Source organism: Chionomys nivalis, chromosome 4 (assembly GCF_950005125.1).
Source record: "Chionomys nivalis chromosome 4, mChiNiv1.1, whole genome shotgun sequence".
In the NCBI taxonomy this organism is placed as follows: domain Eukaryota; kingdom Metazoa; phylum Chordata; class Mammalia; order Rodentia; family Cricetidae; genus Chionomys; species Chionomys nivalis.
In genome coordinates, this window is record NC_080089.1 from 15919286 (window position 1) to 15946146 (window position 26861).

The 26861-nt window shown below is 44.4% G+C and overlaps 1 protein-coding gene across 1 annotated transcript in view; it reads right to left on the reverse strand.

Annotated features, from left to right (window-relative positions):
- The window catches only part of Deup1 (deuterosome assembly protein 1), a 70415-nt gene that overhangs the window by 33144 nt on the left and 10410 nt on the right, over window positions 1-26861 (reverse strand). The window contains exons 3-7 of the mRNA XM_057768033.1: window positions 19655-19826; window positions 18099-18194; window positions 14070-14201; window positions 6562-6675; window positions 3452-3694 (exon numbers count right to left, since the gene is read on the reverse strand). Of these exons, the coding sequence (XP_057624016.1) occupies window positions 3452-3694; window positions 6562-6675; window positions 14070-14201; window positions 18099-18194; window positions 19655-19826 (757 nt within the window). The remainder of the gene's footprint in view (window positions 1-3451; window positions 3695-6561; window positions 6676-14069; window positions 14202-18098; window positions 18195-19654; window positions 19827-26861) is intronic.

The following is a 26861-nucleotide window of genomic DNA, read 5'->3' on the forward strand; positions in this document are numbered from 1 at the left end:
GCAATGTAGGTGTGTTGTGGGTTACACATACACATAGATGAGGCATCTAGCAGTGCAATGTAGCTGTGTTGTGGGGTTACACATACACATAGATGAGGCATCTAGCAGTGCAATGTAGCTGTGTTGTGGGGTTACACATACACATAGATGAGGCATCTAGCAGTGCAATGTAGCTGTGTTGTGGGGTTACACATACACATAGATGAGACATCTAGCAGTACAATGTGGGTGTGTTATGGGTTACACATACACAGATTGTTGATGACAGTATGAAAGCTGTAATATATCTCATTAACAATTTTTATGTTTTGATTACATCTTAGATGACAATGATTTGATATACATACTACTTACATCAGTTTACTCATTTCTCTCTAGTCTTTAAAGACAACTTCAGCCAAGGCTGGGGCTGGAGCTCAGCTGGTACAGTGCTTTATCCAGTGTGCATGAAGCCCTGGCTTCTGTCCTTAGCGCAGCAGAAGCAGAGTGTGGTGGTGTGCACACCAGCTCCCAGTTCAGGAAGTGAAAGAGGAAAAGCTCATCATCACCTCAGGCTACATAGGGAGTGTAAGGGCAGCCTGGGCTACACAAGATCCTGTCTCAAAAAACAAATCAATGAAGCAAAGCAAAGAACAATAACAAAGACTCCAGAATTTCAATTAGACCTATGGCTGGATTATACTTCTTTTGGATGGTGCTGCTTTAGCTCTCAGTGATGCATTAACAAGCAAATGAGAAGTTAACTTTCCCAGCAGAGACGTCTGAAAGACAGAGTCACTTATCTTTGCCATTAATCGCTAGTGGAGACTTAAAAGCATGAGGGCATGTAGGGTGTAAATAAACATGAGGTGTGTGTGTGGGCGTCTCTCAAGGTTGCAGAAAGACGAATGATGTGCTTGCCTCCAGGAGGTGCAGACACAGCTGGTAGCAGAATTACTGTAACACATTAAATGGCAGCAGCTTAAATAAGGATTGCTGTCTTTCCGCTTTTACACTCAAGATGTGGAGCATTCTGTCAGGTGACTGAGAAGGGAGGGCCGTTGTTTTTGCAATTGCACGTTACGGTTCTTGTATTATTTACCTCTACTAATCCTTATTTGGTAAAATGCAGATTTTGTAGAACAAACCCGAGGCCCGTCTGGCTAGTTAGGAACTGTCTAGTCTAATGCTCTGAGAGGGGCAGTGATTTTAAACCTTCAAATCAGCTGACACACCTAAGCAATGGGCTCTCAGCATTCAACAGAAAGCGCAAGGACAGGCCGCAAGTGACACCTGGGAATGAAACAGGGAGGAGGAAACAGAAAAAAGGAAAACACAGGAGTCTTGGTGTTTTTTTCCAAAGAGAAACTGGAACTTTTGAGCCAACGTACTTTTCAATTTTCAAAAATAAATTTTCTAGGACAACAGATACTTTTTCCTCTTGAGCATGTTCCAAATAAGGCCCAAAGAGTTTGCCTTATTTAATACATGTAATTTGTTTGTGCATGTGTGTGCGTGAGTGCGTGTGCGCTTGCCTGCCTATGGTGTGGGAGTGCACATGCGTAGGCGGCAAGGACAGAGGTGGCCCCTGAGCATCTCTTATAGTTCTCCACCTAGGGAGACAGGGTTTTTGTTTTGTTTTGTTTGTTGTTGCTGAGCCTGGAGCTCACTATTCAGCCAGACAGTCTGGCGAGCAAAGCTCTTTGGATCCTCATGTCTGTCCCTAGCCACTTAGCAAGCACTGAGGGACTTGCAGAGATCAGAGCTAAAAAGCCCCCAACAAGAGACAAAACAGTTCTTCAGTCCATGCAGTGTGAACTGAAGCCCAGGGCAGAATATTTTGGAAGGATCTAGAAAAAATAATCTGCGTATTCATTGTGTGGGATCTCGGTATAGGCTCCACCAGTGAAGACAGCAGTGAAATGTGTGCTCTCGTTGTCTTTAAACAGAAGGTAGGACCAATGTCCAATCCCAGAGAAGGAGAGAATCCTGCTGGAGCCAGCAGCTGTGCAACTAGCTCTCACAGGCAGGTGGGTAAGTAGCAAGCTGAGTGCTGGGAGAGCCTGGCCAAGCTCCAGGAAGAGAAGGATTAATCTTAGACTATGGCAGAACCAGGGAAGATGCCACCACACCTGTCCTGTGTCTGGAGGACACCTGGTTCTGGTGTCTAGTGTTTTCAGTTCAATCTGGTTTATTTGTTTACATCTGTCAAGTTAATGTTAAAATAATATCTTTCACCAGACATAGCTGGAGTTCAAGATGGGGGAGATGCAGGTCTCTTAGAAACATCCTGGAAGAGAACGTGGGAGCCATGTGCTCTGTCCCCTCCCAAACACAGTGGAGAGGACATGGGGAGGACAGATGTTGATGTGCATGTTTCAGGACAGTACTGTGGTGACGCAGCAGTTTGGGGATGGAGGAGCTGACCCAGGACTAGGAAATGACCCTGAGAACTGGAGAGCAGAAGCTACTGGGGCAGAATATCCCAGAGAAACAGGGGTCTACCCAGGTAGTGAGCTTCAGGACGCGAAGAGATGAGAGGAGCCGAGAGATGGGTAAACTGAATGAAGAAAGCGGTAGAAACATTTAGAGGTGGGAAAGGAGGGTTAGAAGCAGAGAGTAGAAGCAGAGAGAGGCTGGTGAGGATGTCTCAAGTGTCTGAATTTGCACGAGTACGAAATGATGATGGGATATTAAGCGCTGGTTTTGAAGGTGCTGTTACCAAATGCCCCTACTAATTACAAAAAAATAGAAAGAAAGAAAAAGTTGGCTTAAGGAAGACCAAGTTGGTTACAGATCTATAACTCTATTAATCTGATGGTATCACCAAGACCTTCAGTTCCAGAAGACTGTTCCGCAGAGACTTATGACCAAATGTGGTGGTCAGCCACCAACAGGCCCAAAGAGTTTCTATGGGCCAGGTGGTTGGACCCTTGGGAGATGGGGTCCAGTGGACACCCCAGTCCAGTGGACACCCCAGTCTGTCCTTCTTCCCCTTTGCTTGTGGGCCATGAGGTTTTAGTTTACCCTGCTACCCTACCGTGATGTTCTGCCCCACCACAGGCCTGAAGTACTCAGGCCACTCCCAAACCGTGAGCCTAAAGGAATCATGGTCTACCCAGAGTGCTTTGCTACAGTGATGGGAATGGACTACCATGCGGAGGTCCCAAGGAAGAGTCAGAGCAGCTCCATGCCATTGATGGGAAGTTGTTACACTGCACTGGTAAAAATACACATTGCCAGTGTGCTACTAAGACTCCAAGGCTAACATGCCCATGAGATTACTGCATCTACTCCAGTGAGAAGTACTACGGAGGGGAGCTCTGACCTGAGTTGACAGTACAACAGGAAGCTGTGTATAAGTGCCCTTATCCCTGTCAAGCCAGCATCTGTGCAGCTCATCAACAACAGCTGGAAATGAAGCTAAAAGCAAAGACCCTCGCCTGGCACCGCCCCTGGTGCAGACCCTCACCTGGCATTGCCTCTGGTACATCTTCAGTTCTTGTAGCAGCTTCTGATTTTCATCCTGTAACTTGTTCCTGCTCAGTGCTATTTCACTCACCGCCGACTTTAACTTTTCAATAATAAACTCATCTCTCTGGCTGGCTTCACAGCCAGGATCTGATTCGCACACCAGACGAGGAATCTCAGGGCTGCTGTCCTCTGGGCATTGCTTCTTACCATTTAGCTGAGTTTGGTAATTTTGTGCCTGTTTCTGAGAAATATGATAATCAGGTAAACGAAGCAGAGAATATCATATTTAAGCTTCCATGCAGTCAGAGAAGTAAAGAAATTAGTAAAGATATTTGTCAGTACTAAGCTTGGCTTGTGCAGTATAGCGTTATGCTTGTTTATAATCTCGATTTCAGATGATATGAGGAGAAAATGTATTTGCATAATTTTGGAGTAGGGAAGGGGTCTGGTATTAATCAAGAAAGAAAATCTAGAAGCTATAATAAAAGAGAAATGTTAATTCAACTGCATAATCATGACAAAGAAATAGAAACCAGAAACAGATTGAGGGGGAAAAGCAGTTGCCAACACATAACTGTTATTGGTAATTCCTAATATGTAAAACCTACATATCAATAGGGCAAGCTAGTGACGCAGCAGAACGCACTGAGCATGGGGGAATGCTGAAGGGGAAAGTAAAGTGAGGAAATGCCCAGCCTACCGTGGGTGAGGACATGTCAGACAAAACATAGAGACACATCCTACCGTGGGTAAGGACATGCCACACAAACCATAGAGACATATCCTACCGTGGGTAAGGACATGCCACACAAACCATAGAGACATATCCTACCGTGGGTAAGGACATGTCACACAAACCATGTAGACATATCTTACTGTGGGTGAGGACATGCCACACAAACCATAGAGACACATCCTACCGTGGGTAAGGACATGCCACACAAACCATAGAGACACATCCTACCGTGGGTAAGGACATGCCACACAAACCATAGAGACACATCCTACCATGGGTAAGGACATGCCACACAAACCATAGAGACACATCCTACCGTGGGTAAGGACATGTCAGACAAACCATAGAGACACATCCTACCGTGGGTAAGGACATGCCACACAAACCATAGAGACATATCCTACTGTGGGTAAGGACATGCCACACAAACCATAGAGACATATCCTACTGTGGGTAAGGACATGTCACACAAACCATAGAGACACATCCTACCGTGGGTAAGGACATGCCACACAAACCATAGAGACACATCCTACCGTGGGTAAGGACATGCCACACAAACCATAGAGACACATCCTACCGTGGGTAAGGACATGTCACACAAACCATAGAGACATATCCTACCGTGGGTAAGGACATGTCACACAAACCATAGAGACATATCCTACTGTGGGTAAGGATATGTCACACAAACCATGTAGACATATCTTACCGTGGGTAAGGACATGTCACACAAACCATATACATATATCCTACTGTGGGTAAGGACATGTCACACAAACCATAGAGACACATCCTACCGTGGGTAAGGACATGTCACACAAACCATAGAGACATATCCTACCGTGGGTAAGGACATGTCACACAAACCATAGAGACATATCCTACTGTGGGTAAGGACATGTCACACAAACCATGTAGACATATCTTACCGTGGGTAAGGACATGTCACACAAACCATATACATATATCCTACTGTGGGTAAGGACATGTCAGACAAACCATATACACATATACTTTGTTTTGTTTTTGTTTTGTTGCTGTTGTTGTTTGTGAGTCAGAATCCTGTTATATACTGCAGGCTTGCCTCAAACTCATGACCCTCCTGCCTTTGGACCCCAAGTGCAGGGTCTAAGTGTCTTGAGCCACCCAGGTCCCTCCCCTGAGGACCTCTAACTGTCAGATTCCACCCACAGAACAAAGGACATTGAGACTATAAATCGTGACTCTAGAGAAGCTAAATAAGAAGGTGAACCCAAAGAAAAACATATAAGCATCCCCCTGAATATTAACCTTCATCAGGCGATGAAAGAAGACAGAGACAGAGACCAACATTGGAGCACTGGACTGAAGTCTCACGATCCAAAGGAGGAGCAGAAGGAGAGTGAGCACGAGCAAGGAACTCAGGACGGCGAGGGGTGCACCCACACACTGAGGCAATGGGGATGTTCTATCGGGAACTCACCAAGGCCAGCTGGCCGGGGACTGAAAAAGCATGGGACAAAACCGGTCTCGCTGAACATAATGGACAATGAGGACTACTGAGAACTGAAGAACAATGGCAATGGGTTCTTGATCCTATTGCATGTAATGGCTTTGTGGGAGCCCAGGTAGTTTGGATGCTCACCTTAATAGACCTGGATGGAGGTGGGTGGTCCTTGGACCTCCCACAGGGCAGAGAAACCTGCTTGCTCTTTGGGCTGAGGAGGAAGGAAGACTTGATTGGGGGAGGGGGAGGGAATGGGAGGTGGTGGCGGGGAAGAGGCAGAAATCTTTAATAATTAAATTAATTAATTAATAAAAAAAATCAGCAAGAAAAAAAAAAAAGAAAAAAAAAAAAGAACACTCTAACTACCCTAACTGCTGGACCCTGACCCCACCCTACAGAGTAATAAGCCCAATCTCTGTACACCAAATCCCACCAATCTCCATTCTGGAAAGCTCCACCCCTTTCCCAAGGAACTCTGTATGAACCCTGTATCCTGTTCTGTTCACTGCTGTTTCTCACCCTAGCAGAGGCAGCCATCCCTGTTTGTTTTTCCTCCCGACAAATCTCATGTGTGAGGATTGTTGTGCAGTGTGACTTTGTGGTACTCTTTGGCTCCTGGCTGCCAGGATACCTTTCCACCCGAGCTGTAATGCTGACACAGGGATAAAAGCATATGTTGTCTAAAGATGTAACAGCAGCAGACTTTTGGCCACAGCCTGAGACCATGGTCGCAAGGGGCTCATGCACATAGTTGAACTGTCACCCGACCCACGATGACTGCTGGCCCTCAGTTCACATTTCCATGAGTAAGTTGATTCTATACTGAATACAAGGATGGCAGTTATTAATCTCTAATTATAATTTCCAATTTAGAATAGTTTACCTGAAATTGATTGCATTTTTCAGATAGTAATTTTTGTTGAGCATCCAAAGATACTAGGTGAGTCTGGTAGAGGATCTCCTGTTTGTCCCATTCCCTTGACTTCGCTCTAAATTCCTTTGGAATGGGGAAGGGAGAGACAAACAAACAGAAAAGGATTATTCACTAAAAGTGCAGTGAACAGGGCTTTTTTCCTTCGTGGATCTTCATTAGGAAAAAAAAAAAAAGAACAAGTCTATTCTTTACCTATTAGGAAAACAAACAAGAAAATGACGGAATTACACATTGACTGATTGCTACAGGTTCTGTGTTCTGCCTCTGAACCACTTGGATCACAAGTTTTATTTCAGATTTTGGATTATTTACATGTTTATAATGTGATGCCTTGTTGATGCCATCCAAGTCTAAACACACACTCGTCTGCTTCACACACCTTGTGTGTACTCTGACAAAAGGTGACAGTATGTACCCTGTTTAATATACCCATGTTATGGCCACCCATATTACTTGTGACACTGTGTCTGCGCTCGAAAGCCTGGGATTCTGGAGCATTTGGGAATGTTAAATTTTCAGAATAGGTGTATTTAACCTATGTATTTCAGTTTTTAAAAGAAATTATGGAATTTTTAACATACATAGAAACATACTGAAACCTTAGATCTCTCGCATGGCAAAGGGCGAGTGCCGACGAGAGAGAGTCAAACAACCTTGGCATCAACTGGCACCTATCCACTTCTCGGGTGTGTCTCCCTTTCCTTCATTCTCTACACTTAGCCACTGGACATTTTCCTTCATCACTTAAGAGGTGGATCTAGCAGATGCTCAGCAATTAAGAGCCTGTACTACTCTTGCTGAGGGCCATCTGGGCCCAGGGGATCAGCCACCAGCAGCATCAGCATTCACATGTATGCAGCCCCATAATTAAAAATAAAATAGTTCTTTTAGAAGATGTCCGTTTATCAAGTTCTAAGAACTCGGTGTTTGTGCATGTATGTTGAAGATTAAGGCTCACTGTTTTGAAATTGTAAGTTGGGCCTCTGGGAGGTTATTGAGTTATAATCCTGGAGCCAGGGTGGGTTAAATTAGTGTCCATGTAATAAAAGATTAAGAAAATCAGGGGTCAGGCTGAACATGGTGGCACACTCCTTTGATCCCAGCACAGAGGCAGGCAGATTTCTTAGTTTGAGGGCAGCCTAATCTAGAGACCGAGTTCCAGGACAGCCAGGACTACAGAGAGAAATTCTGTCTCAAAAAATCACACACACACACACACACACACACACACACACACGCTCACAAAAAAGAAAAAAAGAAAGGAAAGAAGGAGGGAAGAGAAAGAAAGAAAGAGAGGGAGAGGAAAAGGGAGAGAGAGAGAGAGAGAGAGAGAGAGAGAGAGAGAGAGAGAGAGAGAGAGGAGGAGGAGAGGAGAGAACCATGAGTCTATGAGACAGTGCAGCTGGTACAGCATTCACTGTGCAAGTCCAAGGACCTGAGTTTTCCCAGCCATTGTATAAATTTCTGGAAAGTGCATCCTTGCCCACCTATGCTCACCTATGTCCACCTATAACCCAGTGCTAGGAAGGCAGAGATATGAGGATACGGGCCCAGCCATTCTAGCTAAATAGGGTCTCAATGAGAGATCCATCTCAGAAAAGTTAGAAAGATGTAAATGGAGATCTTTTAGGAGTCTTGTTCCTCCAAACTGCATTAGCCTGGAAGGAATCCACAGGTTCTCATTCTCTGTGGAAACAAAAGCAGAAACTCTTTTCCAAAGCAACACATCCTTAGACTCAAATTTTAAAGTCAAGGTACCTTTAAAATATATATTTTGGTTTAGTTTAGCAGCCCTCAGAATCAAATGTCTCTTTGTAGTCAAGCAATTCAAAGAAAACACAATAATATACACAATCCAGATTCTACATGTATTTTTCATCTTTACATGGCTTTTTTACTCTATTACTTTTTAATATTTATTTTATTATCTTTACTCCTTTAATCTATGACCATATGTACACTTTCTTCTCTCTCTCTTAAGTCTATGTACATTATCCAACACCGTGACCTATTCAGATGTCTTTTTCATCTGAATCTGTCTTATTGTGTCTATAATCATTTTCTGACCAGGAGCACCGTTTTGTTTTTTTTTTAAATGCTAAGTAGGAAGCCGGGCGGTGGTGGTGCATGCCTTTAATCCCAGCACTCGGGAGGCAGAGGCAGAGGCAGGTGAATCTCTGTGAGTTCGAGACCAGCCTGGTCTACAAGAGCTAGTTCCAGGACAGGCTCCAAAGCCACAGAGAAACCCTGTCTTGAAAAACCAAAAAAAAAAAAAAAAAAAAAAAAAAAAAGCTAAGTAGGAGTGGCTAGGACCAACTCTGTGGCTCTGCCTGTTGGCTCTGCCCTGTCCAACATGGTGGAAGCATGTTCACTGCCAGCTCTGTGAGCCATGCTTACTGCCCCAGATCCAGGAACACAGCGGGTCTCTGTTGCCATTAAGCAACTAGTAGCATGCTATTCACAAATCCCATTTAAGTGCAGGACCTTCAGAGCTATTCGTGCCACCAGCACGAACCAGAAAGTCATCTCTTAAAAGAGCCACAGTTTCTCCTGCTAACACTGAGTCAGGAAGCCTCTCTTAAAGAAGATGCACTTGCCTCTAGCAAACAGAGCCCACCCAAGAAAATGCTGCTACCAAGAAGCCATGCTTAACTCTGTTCTTCTGTGTCTAGAACCCCTTCCTAATTCTTGACCTAACCTGTTTTGTTATATGTAATTTTATTATGTTAAAGTTAAAACCTTCCTTTTTATTTAGATAGAAAAAGGAAAATGATGTGGATTTCCCCTCTGTGTGCAATGAATATGTTTTTTAAAAATCATTGGTTAATAAAGAAGCTGTTTTTGCCAATGGCTTATCAGAGTGAAACCAGATGGGAATCAGAGAGAGAGTAGGCAGAGTCAGAGATGCCATGTAGTTGATAAAGGAGAAGGATGCCGGAACCTTACCGGTAAGCCACAGCCTCATGGCGATACACAGATTAATAGAAATGTGTTAGTTTAAGATATAAGAGCTTGCCGGGCGTTGGTGGCGCACGCCTTTAATCCCAGCACTCGGGAGGCAGAGGCAGGCGGATCTCTGTGAGTTCGAGGCCAGCCTGGTCTATAAAAGGAGTTCCAGGACAGGCTCCAAAGCTACAGAGAAACCCTGTCTCGAAAAAACCAAAAAAGTTAAAAAAAAAAGATATAAGAGCTAGTTAGGAAGACGCCTAAGCCATTGGCCAAACAGTGTTGTAATTAATATAGTTTCTGTGTGATTATTCAGGTCTGGGTGGCTGGGAAACCAATGCGCAGTTACCACTTACAGAAAGAGATGAGGGAGATCCCTGATGCTGACTTCCAGCTTTTACAAATACATGCATTCTCATGAAAACACACACACACCCAATCAAAGATAAGAATTTCCTCCCACTCCCATATTTCCTGCTGTTGTTTGAATCTCGCCCTGTTGGCCCTTTGTCTAAGCTACCAAGCCTCTGCATTCTGCTGTAGTAGCCTGAGCTAATGTTGGCTTTATTTTCCTCCGGCTTTCAAAGCCATTGTGTATAGGGGGAAGCTAAAATCAACTGACTTGGGGAACAGAGAACACATCTTGGCCTTCATTCACATGTGTGAGCCGGGGAAGAAAATGTGGGACTAGCTGGACACAGCACGCTTAGCTACACAATGCCCACTCAACGAGTGCAGCGTGGAGCATGATGGCACAATGCAGCACTGTGAGCGACAGACACGGCATCGGAGGTGCCAGAGAACACAGTCCTGCATCTCACTTCTGGCTGCGCTGAGCTCTGCAGCGTGTCTTCTGTCCACGCTTTAGAAAGCTAGCACGGAGGACTTGATGCTTTAAGCTCTGCTTACAGCACCTGGTTTGGACCTATTTCATGACTAACCCCTGCCCTGCTTCTAAAGCAGAGGAGGAGCACACACATAGAAACAAGCCCTTTGCAGTACACAAGTACAATAAGATTGTCACAGGAAAGCCAAGGGGATATTTTTCTACTATGTCAAGTGGGAACATGGCGTGTTTGGCCAGAGTGTTTTGAAAATGGCTGCAGGGGTTGACTGGGCTATCCTGGTAAAACACGTGTTGATTCTGAGGGTACAAACTGTACCTTGCTTAGAATGAGAAAAACAGCTTTTCATATTTCCTGCACAGAAATGATTTTGAGGAATATTTGGAAGAATTTAAGTGTTTTTTTCATAGTTCTAATCAGTGAAGGAGGTCTGTAGTGAAGCAGACTTTGTAGGAATTAAGGGCAATCTGAATCAAGTGAAGAGAACGCGTTTGGGGAAACGCAAGCATAGCACACCTTATGACAAACTCTATTTACTAGGGCAATGGGGAGAGAACGTGTCGGGGAAACGCAGGCACAGCACACGTTATGACAACTGTATTTACTAGGGCAATGGGGGACAGTCCATTTAGAGCTATGGACTGATTTGACAGTCGATGATGTAAAAATAAAGAATGAGTCTTCAGCAACAGTTACACATCTACAAAATTAGCTTCCAAATAAAGGATGGAAACATTTACAAATCAACACAAATTAGATTTCGAGAATGTGATTTTAATATTTATGACGATGTCATGAGGAAACCTATTATTTTGTATGCTAACTTTAGGAATTAATTATTTTTTTTAGTTTAAAAATAACTCTTTGGGGGAAAAATAGCAAAAATGGAGTAAGATTGGTTTAAACAGCAAATATGCTTTCTTTTTTTAATGTTTCAGATAGGGTCTCACTGTTCAGCCAAGCTGGCCTTGTCAAGTCCTTCTGCCTTCAGTATGACCCACATGGCCAGTTTAGAAAATACCTTTTAGATCATAAATATACTTATCTTCACCTACTCAACATCCGCAAATAATCTTAAATAGCCCCCAGAATGCTTTAGGGGGAGGCAGTAGCATTCACTTTAGCTCATAAGGGCTAAAATAGGCATGGCTGCAGTCTAGGGCGGCTAGCCAGCGTCACAGACGTACGGGTGGGTACTAAACAGTCCAGATTCCTTCGCTACTAGAGGTATGGCTTTCAGGGTTAGGCAGTCAGCGTGGTGTAGTCAGCAATGTGGGACTCCCTGAAGGCCAGCAATGGGCAAGTCACCCAGCCCAACAGGGAATTCTTAAGACTACAAAGCCTTCCCTGAGCCACCTAGGTTGCCAGTCGGTTATGTCATTAAAATGAGTGTTTCTGGTGATAACTGGGGTTAGTTTTTAGTGGTGGTTGTTCTAAGAGCCCTTCTTCCGAGCCCCGAGAAACAGTGCCGAGTGTCGTGTCAGCGATTCTACACATCACAAAATGGCCTCAACTATTTATTAGGATTTTTCATACTTACATAAAAATGGAGAGTAACCAAACCACATGATCTTTACAGCTTGCCAGTCATTAACAGTCTCTCTCATTTCTCGCTCTTATTTTCTTGAAGTATTTTAAGGGAACTTTCTGAACGCATGCATTTTCACCCCTAAATGTGCCAGCATGTATCTAAATATAAAAGTGTGTGTGTGTGTATCCCCCTACAATATCAACTATAAAGACTTTTCTGGTGTGTGTGTGTCCCTACAATATCAACTATAAAGACTTTTCTGGTGTGTGTGTGTGTGTGTCCCTACAATATCAACTATAAAGACTTTTCTGGTGTGTGTGTCCCTACAATATCAACTATAAAGACTTTTCTGGTGTGTGTGTGTGTGTGTGTGTGCATTAGGAGGCCATAGGGCAGTCTCAGGTGGTATTTCTCGGAGCCGTCCCCTTTGCGTTTTGATTTTGTGTCTCTCTTGACCTGGAACTTAGTGATTAGGTGAGGCTGACTGGTCAGTGTGCCCCGGGATCCACCTGCTTCGGGCTTCTTGGTGCTGGGATTACAGGTGTGCACCACCATGTCCAACTTTTAGACTTAGGGGGAGCTTGAGCTTAGGACCTCGTGCTCGTGAGATGGGCACTTCACTGACTGAGCTGTCCCCCAGTCCCATTGGCCTAATGCACTGACCAGAGATGGAATTTCTGAGGCTAACACGACCTAAATGTCAGAGTAGTCAGCGAGTAGGGTAAGGATGATCTGTGTGATAAGCATGATGTTCTCCCACTGCACACACACCGTCTCTATGTTATTACTATAGCATCATATGTGCTTATTTGAAAACAAGAGCAGCTATCTCCTGCATGCTATTTCCGGACGGCCGTAAGAAAAACAGCTATGTTGGATGCCTATAATCATTGAAGTTACACGGTATTTAGTCAAGACTCTTGCATAACTATAAACATATTCCTGAGGTGTTGTCAGAAACATGTATATGAATGTGGGTCCCCTCCAGAAGCCCACAAAGAACCAACCAAGAGGACAATGGGTGTTCTGACTTTCATGTCAAGAAGGGGTGAGTTCTCCAGAGTCTGTGTTTGAGTACCTCTTGAGAGGTAGTCCCACCCTGTGAGAAGCTGGGAGTAGGAGTCAGGATTTCCTTGAATGCCTTTTGCTGGGTGATAGTGGCTTTGCATCTGAGGAGCTCCATTTTACCCAGCAAGGCATAGAACCTGCGGGCCCTTCTACCTCTGCTGCTAGTTCCAGGGAGGTTGGAATTATGTATGAGTCGAAGCAGAGGTCTTCATAGTCTGGGGTCTCAAACTGCAATTCTCTCTGCTTTGAAAATGTTTTGAAGCAGGAGTGAGAAAGAAAGAGCAGACTAAGGTGGTAATAGCTGAAGACAAAGAGACAGGAGGAGAGGCTAAAGACAGACCCAGACAGAGAACGGCAAGGACGAGAAAGGCCTAAGAGCTCTGAGCTATCTCTGACCTTGGTTCCTGGGAGATGCAGGGCCGTCCTGAGTTCGTGAGTAGGAGAAAATGAGACTGTTGGCTGGGGTTGGGTCTTGAGGAGAAGGAAAGGAACTGGATAGAGTAGCACAAAGGTTAAGGAGAAAGTGACCCCTAGACCATGCTGCAGCCCAATAAACCAGAAGTCAGGAGCTCACGGAGACACCATCCCTTACACAGGAAGAAAGACAGCTGGTCTGTGTTAGCTAAAGCTATAACATTAAAAGGGTGAGAAGAAAGATCTTTTTTCAGAGATGGATCTTAGAAATTCTCAGCCACACAGGAGAACTTAAATGGAGTGGCATTAGGCCTTTGAAGAAAACCAAACCAAACAAAAAAGCTGGGACGTCAGGCCCTATTCTGAAAACACTTTTGAGGCTCTCCTAATACTTAAATGGACATTAAAAGATTTATTAGGTATTCGATTTAAGTGACCCCAGGGTGCCCTTCAATTTCACTCAACAGTGGCAAGAGTCTTTGTACTTTCGTTTATTTCAGCTCTCCCAGTCTGTGTGCATGTGTGTATTATAAATCATAGTTATTTCTGAATTCACTAAGTGCCTGAAGTAGAAGGTGCCCTGAGAGGCCATACCGGGTGCCATGCGCCTGGAGGCCACTCCCACTTCTCCAGTACACCAAATGTGTGCTTACCTCCAGCTTCTGGTTCAAACTGCTCAGCTCGAAGGGTATTTCTTCTTTGCTGGGGGCTTCCTTTCGGTGAACTTGGTTTTGCTTCATCTGGTGTAACCTCAGTTTTTCAAAGTTATTGGTTAGCTTAGAAAACTGTAAATGACAGGAAATAGACCAGTTACTTCCAGCTGGCCTTCCCAACTGCCCTTTGTCACGCGGCTTTTCAAAAACGAAAGTCAGGATTAGAAAGCGCGAGAAAACTTAAATGTCCCGACTAGTGAGGATAGCACCTGCTATTAAAACTCAGCCACCGAGGCTGAGCATGGCTCCTGTGAGTGGAACTGGGCCTTCCTGAGCTGGGCATGAGCTGATGACTCACTTGGGAAATGTTTGGTTCAGTTTTGTTTGAAGGGTGTGTAGGCAGCAAAGCTAACAGCCTAACAAAAATAATCCACACATTTTCCTCACTTTTCCTCAATGCCATCTTGTGTTGACAACTCAGTTGATGTAACAGGTGGCTCGTATTTCATGTACATCCACAGCCTCGTATCATAGCATCTGAGGAGACATCAGAGTCCCTGCTCATTGTTTACATTGACTCTTTCTGTGCAGAGATGGCTACGGAGGTTGCTAAGCCATCGCTGACGGACTCAGGGTCTATCTCACAAACTTCTGGTGTATTCGGTAGCAGTCTCTGCATGTCTGTCGAAGGGCTAATCTCTTCCACTGAGTCGTCTTTAGTTTCTTAAGCATAGCATACTGGAGTTTTATCTGTCTTTTTTCTTTTGGCTTCCCTGTATCATCATATTTGAAGGGAATTCCTTGAACAGCTCATTGAGCTGGGTCCTGTTTTTATGTATCTGGCACTCTTTAAATTGTGCAGTTAGGGCCATTTTTTGTTTAATATAATTATGGATATGCTCGATTTAAGCGTGGCTTCTTGTGTTTTGTTTCCTGGCTTCCTCTAGCCTGTGCTTTGGTTTTACTTTCCTGTCGTCCCGTGGCTCACGGATTTTAAGGCTCCCCTTTGAGTTGTGGATAGTTTTGAGTGTCTCTGCACATCTTTTCCAGTCTTTTCTCCAGGCATCAGATTGTATGTGCACAGCCTGCTGTAGTCTGCAGGTATTTGACACTCTCTAGTTCAAACATGGAATTCTTATTTTCTTCTCATCCCAACTCTTTTATAAACAAAAATATGAAATATTTTTGATGCACACACTGGAAATTACATTACGCATTTAATTTTTTAAATCAAATAATTAGCAAAACTCAAGAGCAGAAGAAAAGTCTGTGGCCAGGGACCCATGATTTTATTCCAGATGTTTTTCTGGTGCCTGTGAAGACCCCTGGTAGCCACTGTGTTAGGATAACGTGACTGCTAACAAGGGCTGGAGTTTCCCTCTGACTATGCCTTCGTTTTCCTGTCACTTCTGAAGTATATTTTCTTTGGAACAGAATCCCAGAATCGACAGTCCTGTTCTCTCATCATTTGTGACTTTTCTGCTCCTTCACACGAGAGGTGGCCGCTCCCCAAGTTGCTTTTCCCTTCGTTGAGACTTGTCTCTTTCAAATGCTTCTGGGGTTGTTTTTGTCTTTTCTATATTTCTTTGAGTTTATCTTGTTTGAGGTTCACTTAGCTTGGTGACACTGTGGTCAAATTTTGGGGCATGCTAGAATAGTGTGTGTGTGTGTGTGCGTGCGTGTGCACATGTGCATGTGTGTGTTTTGAGACAGAGTTTCTTTGTGCATCATTGTCTGTCCTAGAACTCACTCTGTATATCAGAATGGCGTTGAACTCATAGATATCCGCCTTCCTCTGCCTCCAGATTGCTGGAATTAAAGGTGTGTGCCCCCACTGCCTGGCTAGAAAATTTTTAGTGATTTCAAGCATGTTTGTAAATGTTCACTGAATCATCTTTATGACCACTGCCTCAATGTCCTAGTCAGATTATCCTAATACTGCCACTGACATCTGCTGATCCGGTCTTCATTTACACTTGAGAGCTGGTTTTTGCTATTGTGAGTGATTCCCTGTAGGAACCTGGAAACCTGGGGAGGACACTGTGTCTCAGAACTATGCGTCTGACTTGTTGCAGCAGGGAAGAGGGAAGGTCATGACTACTGCTGGCCACAGTGGAAGTCAGGTGCCAAGGGCAAGTGCTCCTCATAGCAGCGGAGAGGAAGGGGCGTTCCGAGGACCCTCACAGTGTGACTGGAGGGCACGGGTACCCACTACTGCTTCTCATACAGACGTCAGCATGTGCAATGAGGTGAATCTTCACCGTGCTGCTTTACGAGGCTTCCTCTGACACCACCCTCAGGAGCGGTGGGTGGGGGTGGGGGTGGGGCCCCTCATTCTCTACCCACAAAACGGTTTTAGAAATCCAGGCTCCATGACCTGGGGAGGTCTGGCTGAGGTTTGACATTAGTAATATATTCCTTATCCACATTGGGTCTTCTTGACACCACTCAGGCAGGGGGCCTGGGAATGGAGTTCTATCCGGGAGAGGGTAGAAATCTAGGTTTTTTACTCAGTATTTGCTGGTGGACCGGGGTCATAGTTATTTTTCTGAGGCACTTGGCTATTTTTGAGAGTTTTTGTGTTGGTAGGCTTCCTGCTTTGTGGTCTGCCCACTGCTTGTCTGTCTGCATCCACTGTTGTGTCTGGACTGGGCGGCATGCTAAAACAAATCCCAGGAGAATCACTGGTGCCCTGTGCTGGCTCTCAAGCTCCCCCAGCAACCTGCCTCTTCTCCCCCCTTTCTACCAAGTTCACATGCTGTCTTACAACGTCCAGGGCTTTCAACTGTGCTTAGGAGGGCAGCAGAATACAGATAACCTACCCCTCCAGAAGATTCAGACATCCCCAAACTCAACTGTCAGAGTGAATTTGGACCTGTGTTGCTATGTTTGTAGGAGAAAAAAAAGCCAACATTGATTGCCTCAAATTTCCGATGCGTCTGGGCTCAGTTCAGAAAACCAGGCAGTTTCACAGTACAAGCTGCCTTCTAGTGGCACATGCCTGAATTGCAGGCAAGATGTAGACCTGGTTAGTCCAAAACATTTTGAAATAGCAGTTAAGCAATGGCTTCAAATCTTTCTTCTTCCATGTGTAATGGCTGAATCCCCTTTCTAAAAAAGATATTTAAAGAGGAGCATTGCATGCTCCAGGCTCCTTTAACTAGGTTATTACATATGAAAGCTTTGCTTTTCAAGAAGTGTTGGTGGGCGGAGTTCCCATCACAGCACATTCCCTACTGACTCCTTTACTAGGTTAGGGACCTCAGCAGCTGCTGGGCCACGATGCTGAGGGGACTCCTGCCTATGAGACGTCCGTGGAAGGGGACGAGACTTGAGGCAAGCCTAATGGGGAGCACAGTGATGGGGACAAAGCAACCGGTACCCTCTCATGGCACGTACAGAGGCACTGGCTTCTATGAATGGCCTATCAGTAGCCCAACTTGGTTCTTCCAACCACTTACTTCAGAGTAGCAAACATCCATATTTTAGGCTGCTATGCAAGAAACCCTATCCACAAAAAGTAACCATAGAAAATAATTTTGTTTTGTTTTTGTGGGTCTCTTAACTAATAATCATTAAAAATATTGCTTCTGAAGAGACAGAAATTTATCTGTCTGGTACCCTGTCAGAGTGAAGGTAATGCAGATGGTATCTGAGTTGACAGCCTAGTAGGAGAGACAAATCAGGACACAGAGGATACTGAAAGCCAGAGACAAATATGCAATTAAGACACAAGAACATTTCCTTGTGTGTAAAACACTTTTTTTTTTTAAATTTAACAATTTTATAGGTTGCCAGGTGGTGGTGGTGCACACCTTTAATCCCAGCACTGGGGAGGCCGAGACAGGTGGATCTCTGTGAGTTCAAGGTCAGCCTGGTCTACAAGAGCTAGTTCCAGGACAGGCTCCAAAGCTACAGAGAAACCCTGTCTCGAAACAAACAAACAAACAAACAAACAAACAAACAAAAATTGTACAGGTCAGAACGTGTATCCAAATATGTGACGGTACATTTAGTAGGTTCTCTTACTTGAGCTTTGAGGGTCTGTAGTTGCCCTTCATAGTTCTGAGTCATTACTAAATTACATTTTTCTAGACTGTCCAACTTCTGTCGAAGTAAGCCCACCTGCATGAAGAACAAACTTTAAATTAGCTTTTTCTGAATTACCTTTAAAATAGGAAAAGTGCAATCCAAGTTAAACTGCTGCACCGAGCCAAGAGTAAATATTTGTCTGGCAGTTCTTAAAATAGCTGCTAATAACTGCATTCTCAGAAACCACACGTCTCTAGCCTGGTCCACTGCTACGTATGAGGACAGCATGGAAGTGTGTTAGCACTTTGCATTTTAAATTAAGATTTAGAATTTACCCTGTATGATCTGTTTGGGAGGCTGTGCTATTGTTACTCATGTAGAACTTCTGCTAATGTAACACAAAGATTTTTCTTTCAGTTAGGTTCCATCCCTTATCAGTTTGGCAGTCTATGGATAATAGTTGCATTTTAGAGGAACTAACATATTAACGAGAAAATAAAAATGTTTAAGAAGGTTTGTTAAGGATTTGAATTATCCTGTTTAAATGCAGATGAGACATCTATTACATATCTGTGTCACTACAGGTCCTTGCATATTCCAGGACCAGGGGACTTGCCTTTCCGGTCAAGGGAAACCGCAGCCATGCCCACCTGTGAGACACCAACGCCCTCAGCTTTGCCCAAACCAAGTTCTATCTGGAAGTCGCTTCTGTGGCATGTGATTCCTGACTGGAGAACTTTCCCTTTATGCCTCTCCCGGAAGAGTCCAGACCTGTAGGTCTGCACGTACTTTTTTGCAACCCCCATGGTCTACGGGCTCTCACATTCTCCCATGAGCACCAGCTCAGCAGTGAGCAGCCAGAGGAGTGGAAGAAGCCTTTCTAAGTGGACACTGCGGGTGTACACCGCACACCCACACACACCCATGCACACAGGACAACACACGCACACTAGAACACACACACATGAGAACTTACACATGCAGATGTATCCATGCTTATCCATGCACATATGAGAACACACAACCCATACATACACATCCACGCATACCCATGCACATATGAGAACACACAACCCATACATACACATGCATACACATGTACACTCACACACATCCATGCATACCCTCCACAAGAACACACACCCAAGAACACACACACACAGGAGAACACACACGCACATGCACACACACTTTTACCAAATGCATTCTCCTTTGGCAATTAACTCTCGATATGCTTGTTCACAGAATGTTTTCCAGCAGACCAGAGGCAGTGAACACTCCTGAACTCTGCTGAACAAGGACAGCTTTGGTCTCCATGGCGGGAGACAAAAACGTTTTTACCTTTGTTCCCAAACACTCTTACTTCGCATGTACCTTAAATGTCTGCTAACATTTACTGACAGCACTGATATAGTGAGCGTCTCCATCAGTGAGTGCCTGACTTACTCTCTGCGTCTATTTGATAGCACACATTTACCACCAGCTGTACTGACAGGGTTGTAAGTGACAAATGAGTTTGGAGTGTGAACTCTTTACTGACATGTGCTCAGTACCTCCTGGCCTTTCTGGTCCAAGCAAGTCTGCGCATTGGCCAACTCTTGATCCCGGAGGTCTAACCGTGTCTCTAAAGCCCGCATCTTCCTTTCCCAGTCCAGCTTCTTGTTGCTCACCATGATGTCAATTTGTTCCATCAGTTCCTGGAGCTCTGCTTCACAAGGAGACGCTCTGGTGAATATACAAAAGTGAGACAGTTTCAAATTTTAAGCCTAAAATTTGACTTCTTCTCAATCGTTTTCCTGCCAGTAGCTCTATTCAATTGCTCACGGCCTAACATCCTCCTTACTGTTCTGCCTGGCAAACACAAACTACGAACACATCCATAGTAAGATGGGGCGGGAAGGATTTGTTGCTTCCTCAAATGGCTCAACTGTTCAAGAAGCCGCAAAGCTGTGGCTTTAACTCGTAAATAACAAAGGTCATTTCAGAGATGATAGTGTTTGTTTTGGGTTTCAATAGCCGTGATGAAACACCAGAACCAAAAGCAAGCTGTGGAGGAAAAGGCTCTATCCGGTTTACACTTCCACATTGGAGTCCATCACTGAAGGAAGTCAGAACAGGAGCTCAAACAGGGCAGGAACCTGGAGGCAGGAGCTGATGCAGAGGCTGTGGAGAAGTGCTGCTTACTGGCTTGCTCCCCATGGCTTGCTCAATCTGCCTTACTCAATCTGGTTTGCTCAATAAAAACCCAGGACCACTAGACCAGGGATGGCAACACGGGCTGGGCCCTTTCTATCAATCACTATTAAGAAAATGCCTTACAGTCAGATCTTATGGAGGTATTTCTCAATTCAGGTTGCCTCCTTTCAGATAACTCCAGCTTGTGTCAAGTTGACATAAGACTAACCAGCACAGTGCACATATATATATATATATATATATATATATATATATATATATATATTATCCAAAACAAATAACAAATAAAATCTTGTTGCCTACCTATAACCAGTACTAAGAAAGCAGAGTCAACTGCATTGCCCAGGCAGTCAGGCTGTATAGTGACTTCCAGATACTTATCTCAAAAACCCCAAAAAACACTCCCTTAAAAAGATGAAAAGCAAAATCTCAAAACAAACAAACAAACAAAATAAAACAACAATCAGTCCCTCCACTTACACACACACATACACACACATACATACACACACACACCACACACACCACAAAAAATGGAACCAAACCAAAATCTAACAAACTCCATCCTTTTAGAATATGCTAATTCTAGTGGATAGGGAAATTCTGAACAAATGCTCAGCACTTAGGGATCCAACAAGTGAAAATAGATACACACAGACGTCTGTCATAACTCAAGGAGGTTTGACAGAGACACACTGAGACATCAGTCATGTCCACGGTTACATAGCTCATCTGTAGAAGGGTCAGAAACAGGCCTCAGCTTCCCATTCGTGGAGTCCTGTGTATCATCTTAAAATCTATGGTACTGATCACAATAAGCCCCGAAATCCTGTGTTTTCAGAATTGCCCAACACCATCTGAGAAAAGCTGTCTCTCTAGTTTATCCAGAAGGACATTGACCAGCCTTGATGTCGTTAGAGAGGGGCTAAGTACAAAGTGTCATTCTGAAGTCTTTCATGGTAGTCCTGGAGTAAGGCCAAAAGACTTTGTCAATCTTTGCTTAAATCTTAAACCCACCAGGCAGTGGTGGGGTGGTGCATGCCTTTAATCCTAGCACTTGAGAGACAGAGACAGTCAGATCTTTGTGAGTTCAAGGCCAGCCTGGTCTACAGAGTGAGTTCCAGAACTGCTAAGGCTGTTATACAGAGATACCCTGTCTCAAAAAACAAAACAAAACAAACAAAACCAAACCAAATAAAACCAACAGCAAAACCCACAAAAAACCCACCAAACTTAAACCCAAGCAAAGGAAGTGTGGCAATTCTTCCATGGAGAGCATGACTAACTTTTAATTGGAGTCCTGATATTGAGAAGAATAGAACCACGGCCTTTCATTTTCATACGTTTTTTGATAACTACTTGCATTCCTCTTTAGTGTAAATAAGATTTATTTCTGTTAGTATCGGCTCTGAGAAGAAAAGAGCTATCATCTTGCTCATCACTGCCTCCCCATAACCCCGAGCAGTGCTCCAGCACGGAGGGAGTGCACCAGCATAGAGTGAGCACCCTAGCATGGATGTAGTGCTCCACCAGGGTGGGTGCTCCCTCGTGAGGAAAGTGCTCCAGGACACTGCAAGTGCTCAGCACGCCTCTGCAGGGATAGAAGAGCTCTTTTGTTGACATTTCTTTGGCATATAGGAGTGCAACAAGCTAGTGGGGTTCAAAATTGCTCCAACATAGAGTGCAAAACAAGGACTCTACCCCACTGATGCTGTCAAATTAATAAACCAATGACTTGTTTCCTGGCTGTGACTATGGTAAGTTAGAATTCAAGACTCGCAGAGCAGAAGAAATCACACACACTGGTCTGTAAACGGAGACTGTTCTTTGGTTTCCCAGTTGCCCAGACCCAAATAATCACACAGAAACTATATTAATTACAACACTGCTTGGCCAATGGTTCAGGATATTTCTAGGTAGCTCTTACATCTTAAATTAACCAATTTCTAGTAGTCTTTGTATCACCACGAGGCTTCAGCCTACTGGTAAGGTTTTGGTGTCTTTCTCCTTCTCCTTTGGAACTACATGGCATTTCTCTGACTCTGCCTTCTTTCTCCCTGCATTCAGTTTAGTTTCCCCTTCCTAGCTCTATTCAGCCCTGCTATAGATCAAAGTAGCTTCTTGATTAGCCAATGGTAATAAAACATATTCACAGCACACAGAGGGGACTCCCACATCACAGTCATCCAACTATCTGTTGGTCCAGCATGCGCACTCCTTTCACAAATATTTCTTGAGGGTCGTCTATCACATACAGCCCTGGCCAGATTCAGTAGCCTTTGATAAGATTCTGGGTCAGTAACAAAAGTATCATGTGATTCCCACAGTTTGTGATCTACTTTTGCAAAATGACCACAAAGACATCACTCAGCATAGGTCCGAGGTCTCCCCTGAGCAAATCATTGCCACTTTCTGAGAGGGTATCCTGTTAACAAGAAGAGTTCTGTTTTCCCAGTGAAGTCTTTCCCACTCCCTAGTCCTAACTTGATCCTGAGGTCATTCAGGCTCTTCAACACAGCACGACCACCTGATACCAAGTCGTTAATGTGCAGGTTACAGTTGTGGCTGTACCCTGTCTTCTCAACCTGCAGTATGAGAGCCCAGTTAGTCGAGGGACTGGTGGCCAGACCATGTGACAGCAGACTTTGTCCTGCAACTTCCACACCAGCCAGCTCAGAAGGCCAAACCCTGAGGCAGGTGTCACCAGATGGCAGTATAACTTGGTTACTGAGCTTCCTTTTTACTCCCTTTCCAGCTCAGAAACAGCCAGAGAAGGATGAATATGTTACCCAAACCAATCACCCAGAATGCCTTCTTTCTAGTTATCCTCCCTCTAACCCCTCTGTGCCAAAAGCCCCCAAGCACAGCAAACCCAGTGTTCCCTCTCCTACAAAGCTTTCCCACGTGTCTGCCGTGTCTTGAATCTGCAAATGCACGTGTGATGTCTTCACCATCGACTTGACTGGACTCTAGAATCATCTAGAAACCCAGCTGTGGGTGGATCTGTGAGGGTACCATCAGAGAAGTTTAACTGAGGAGGGAAGATCTGCCTTAAACACAAGCAGTTGAGCAGCTTGAGTGAAAGGGGAAGCAATGAAGGAAGCCCAGTGGGCACCAGCATTCACCTCTCTGCTTCCAGCTACAGACAGACGCAAGACACCAAGCTATTGTCTCCTTTCAAGTCATGAGACCAAATAAATGCTCTTCCTTTGGTAGCTCGAATGAGAAGGGCTCCAATAGACTCGTGGTTGGAGGAAGTGTGTCAGGAAGGTGAGCTCTGAGGAGTCCAAGCTTTCCCTTGTCCCTTGTTAGCTCTCTGCCTCCTACTCGTAGATCAACATGTAATCTTCCAGCTGTTCCTGCCACCATGCCTTGGTTCTGCTATCATGGACGCTGACCCTCTGAAACCATAAGCACTATTAAACCCTTGGTTCTGCTATTATGGACTCTAATCCTCTGAAGCCATAAGCATTATTAAACACTTTATTTTATAACTTGTCTTTACCCTGGTGCTTTGTCACCGCAATAGAACAATAATTAAGACATATCTTTAGGCTGATTTTGAGATATTTTGTCACAGAAAGTGTAAAAATAAATTATACCGAAAATGGCTACTGAGGAGTAAGGTCATTGCTGTGACCACCTGACCACGTGGTTCATAGGCCTTCAGATCTGTTTCACAGAATGGAATTGCTGTAAGCAGACTTTAATGGGCCTTTCGAGAGGGAGTAGAAGGACAGAATGCTAAGGGAGATGTCAACAGTGCAGGTCAAGCTCGTTTCTATGGACAGCATGGCTATATTCTGTAAAGAATAGGGCTCTGTTCTATTCCTGCCCTGAGAACTCAAGTGAGGTGGAATTCAAAAGCAAGAGACTGGCATGTTTGGTAGAGAAAGTTTTTCAGGACAGTGTACAGTCTAGGCTGTGGTGTGGCTAATGCTTGCTGCTCACACACACACACACACGCATGCATGCACACATGCCCGTACACACATCCGCACAAATACATGTGCACATGCACACACACACACACACCCATACACCCCCACATGCACACACATGCACGCATGCGCACACACATGCACACATGCACAAACACATATATTTATGTCCATGAGAGAGAGGGGGAGAAGAAGTGCTGCAAGCACAGCAGAAAGGCATGAAGGTGTGCCTGTGCAGAGAAAAGGAGTGTGATTCGAGAGCTGTAGTTTGAGCAAAGTTTAAAATAAAAGCAAAAAGTGGTGCTCTAGTCTCCTTCATGTAGTTTGGCATGAGAGTTCTTTATATCCTCATCTCTTTCCTCAGTCACTCCCCAGCTACACTATATTAAGGATTTCTCTTTGCTTCCTATCACGGACTCATTCAACATACCCTAAGTAGGAGTCGTATCTCAATTTTATAAGAGTTGATTGAGGAGCCAAACTGGAATAAAAAGCAGCTCTGAGAGTCATCAGATTTGGACACTGGGTGGGCTGTGTCTGCCTAAGGCATGCAAACCCAGTCTTTACCTTCAGGTTCATCTGTGGGGACAGCTCACGAGAGAGGGCTCGGGGGTCGGGCCAGACCCTTCAGCTTTAAGCCTTTGACATGAGAGGCCAGAGGAAAAAGGTACAAAGGCCTGCGTGGTGATGGCGTAGTCTGGAATTAAATGTCGGGACATCTGGAGCAGAAGAGGGAAGAAAACGGCTGATGACATCACAATGGCGGGAGCAGCGGGGTGGAGGAGGGAGCTGTGTGTAGACTAAAGGTGTGGGCCTAAGCCAGTTCTTCAGCCCTCTTGCTTGAGTTTCGGTATTACGTTGTTTGAGGTTCTTGTGTACTCTGGATATTAACCTCTTGTCAGATAATAATTCACAAATACATCTGCATAGTCTGTTGGCTGTCACATGTGTTCTACTGGCTGCTTGTATTCTGTCGCTTGTCATTTGGGATCTGTTGATTGCTTCATTTGCTAGCAAGAAACTTTTTAGGTTAACGGAATCTCATCTGTTAGTTTTGCTTTTGTTTTCTGTGTTTCCAGGGTTCTCCATATTAAAAAAAAAATCCCTACAAAAATCAAGGTCCTCAAATTTTTTCCTAAGCCTTTTTCTGGTAGTTTTCTAGTTTCGGGTCTTGCATTCCAGACTTTAATCCTTTTTGAGTTGCTGTTTGTATCTGATGAGAATATAGCTTCTTTTTTCCCCAGCAGCTTTTTGAAAAGGTTATCCTTTCCCTGTGTTTCTAGCAACTTGTAAACATTCAATTGGTTGTAAATTCATTAGGTCATTTCTGGGCTTTTCTGCTTCATTGATCTGTGTGTCCCTCTTCTTCTTCTTTCTCTTTCTTTTTATTCTCTCATACATCACATCTTGGCTGCAACCTCCACTCCCTCCACTCCTTTCTCCCCTAGATCCATTCCTCCTCCCTTTCCCTTAGAAAAGAAGAGCAGGCCTCCCAGGGATATCAGCCAAACATGGCATAACAAATTACAGTAAGACTAGACACAAACCCTCATATTAAGGCTGGACGAGGGTGTGTCTGTCTTTATGATGAAGCCATGTTGCCTTGGTGACTGAGTGTGGTGGCGCAAATGAATGTAGACAGATTATATAGATATATACAGCTTTAATAAGGAAATAAACTTACAGGACCAAAGGTTCCCGCGGTGTACCGGAAAAGCGGAGCAAAAGAAAAAAGGGCTGCTGGGCTCACGCCCGGCAGATTTATCCGTAAACATTAGCCCGAGGCGAACACGCCCCCAATGGGTGGGGCTATGTCCCTACAACTGAGCTTTAGTGTGGTCTGAGGTACAGTGATTCTGGACTTGTTCTTTCTGCTCAAGATTTCTTTGTTTACTTGGAGGTCTCACTACAGTGAGAATGTCTATGGGGTGTCACACAGTGAGAACGTCTATTGGGTGTCACACAGTGAGGATGTCTATTGGGTGTCACACAGTGAGGATGTCTATTGGGGTGTCACACAGTGAGGATGTCTATTGGGTGTCACACAGTGAGGATGTCTATTGGGGTGTCACACAGTGAGGATGTCTATGGGGTGTCACACAGTGAGGATGTCTATTGGGTGTCGCACAGTGAGGATGTCTATTGGGTGTCACACAGTGAGGATGTTTGTCTATTGGGTGTCACACAGTGAGGATGTCTATTGGGTGTCACACAGTGAGGATGTCTATTGGGTCATAGAGTGAGAATGTCTATTTGGGGTATCATGCAGTGAGAATGTCTACTTGGGGTGTCACCACCATGAGAACGTCTACTTGGGGTGTCACCACCATGAGGATGGCTAGTATGAAAAGAAAAAGACCAAGTGATAGGAAACAACAAGAGGAACCTTTGTGCAGTGTGGGCAGGAATGTCTAATGTAGCCATCATGCAAGTTTCTAAACATCGAAGTAGAACTACAATATGATCCAACAATCCCCCTGCAGATTTTATACTGAAGTGACTTAAATCTGCATGTTGGAAAGGCACCCACAACCCAAATTTATTACTATTTCCAAAAGCTAGGACACAGACTCAAACCAAACATCTCCCAGCCCAGGAAATGACAGAGAGAACGTGGCAGAGA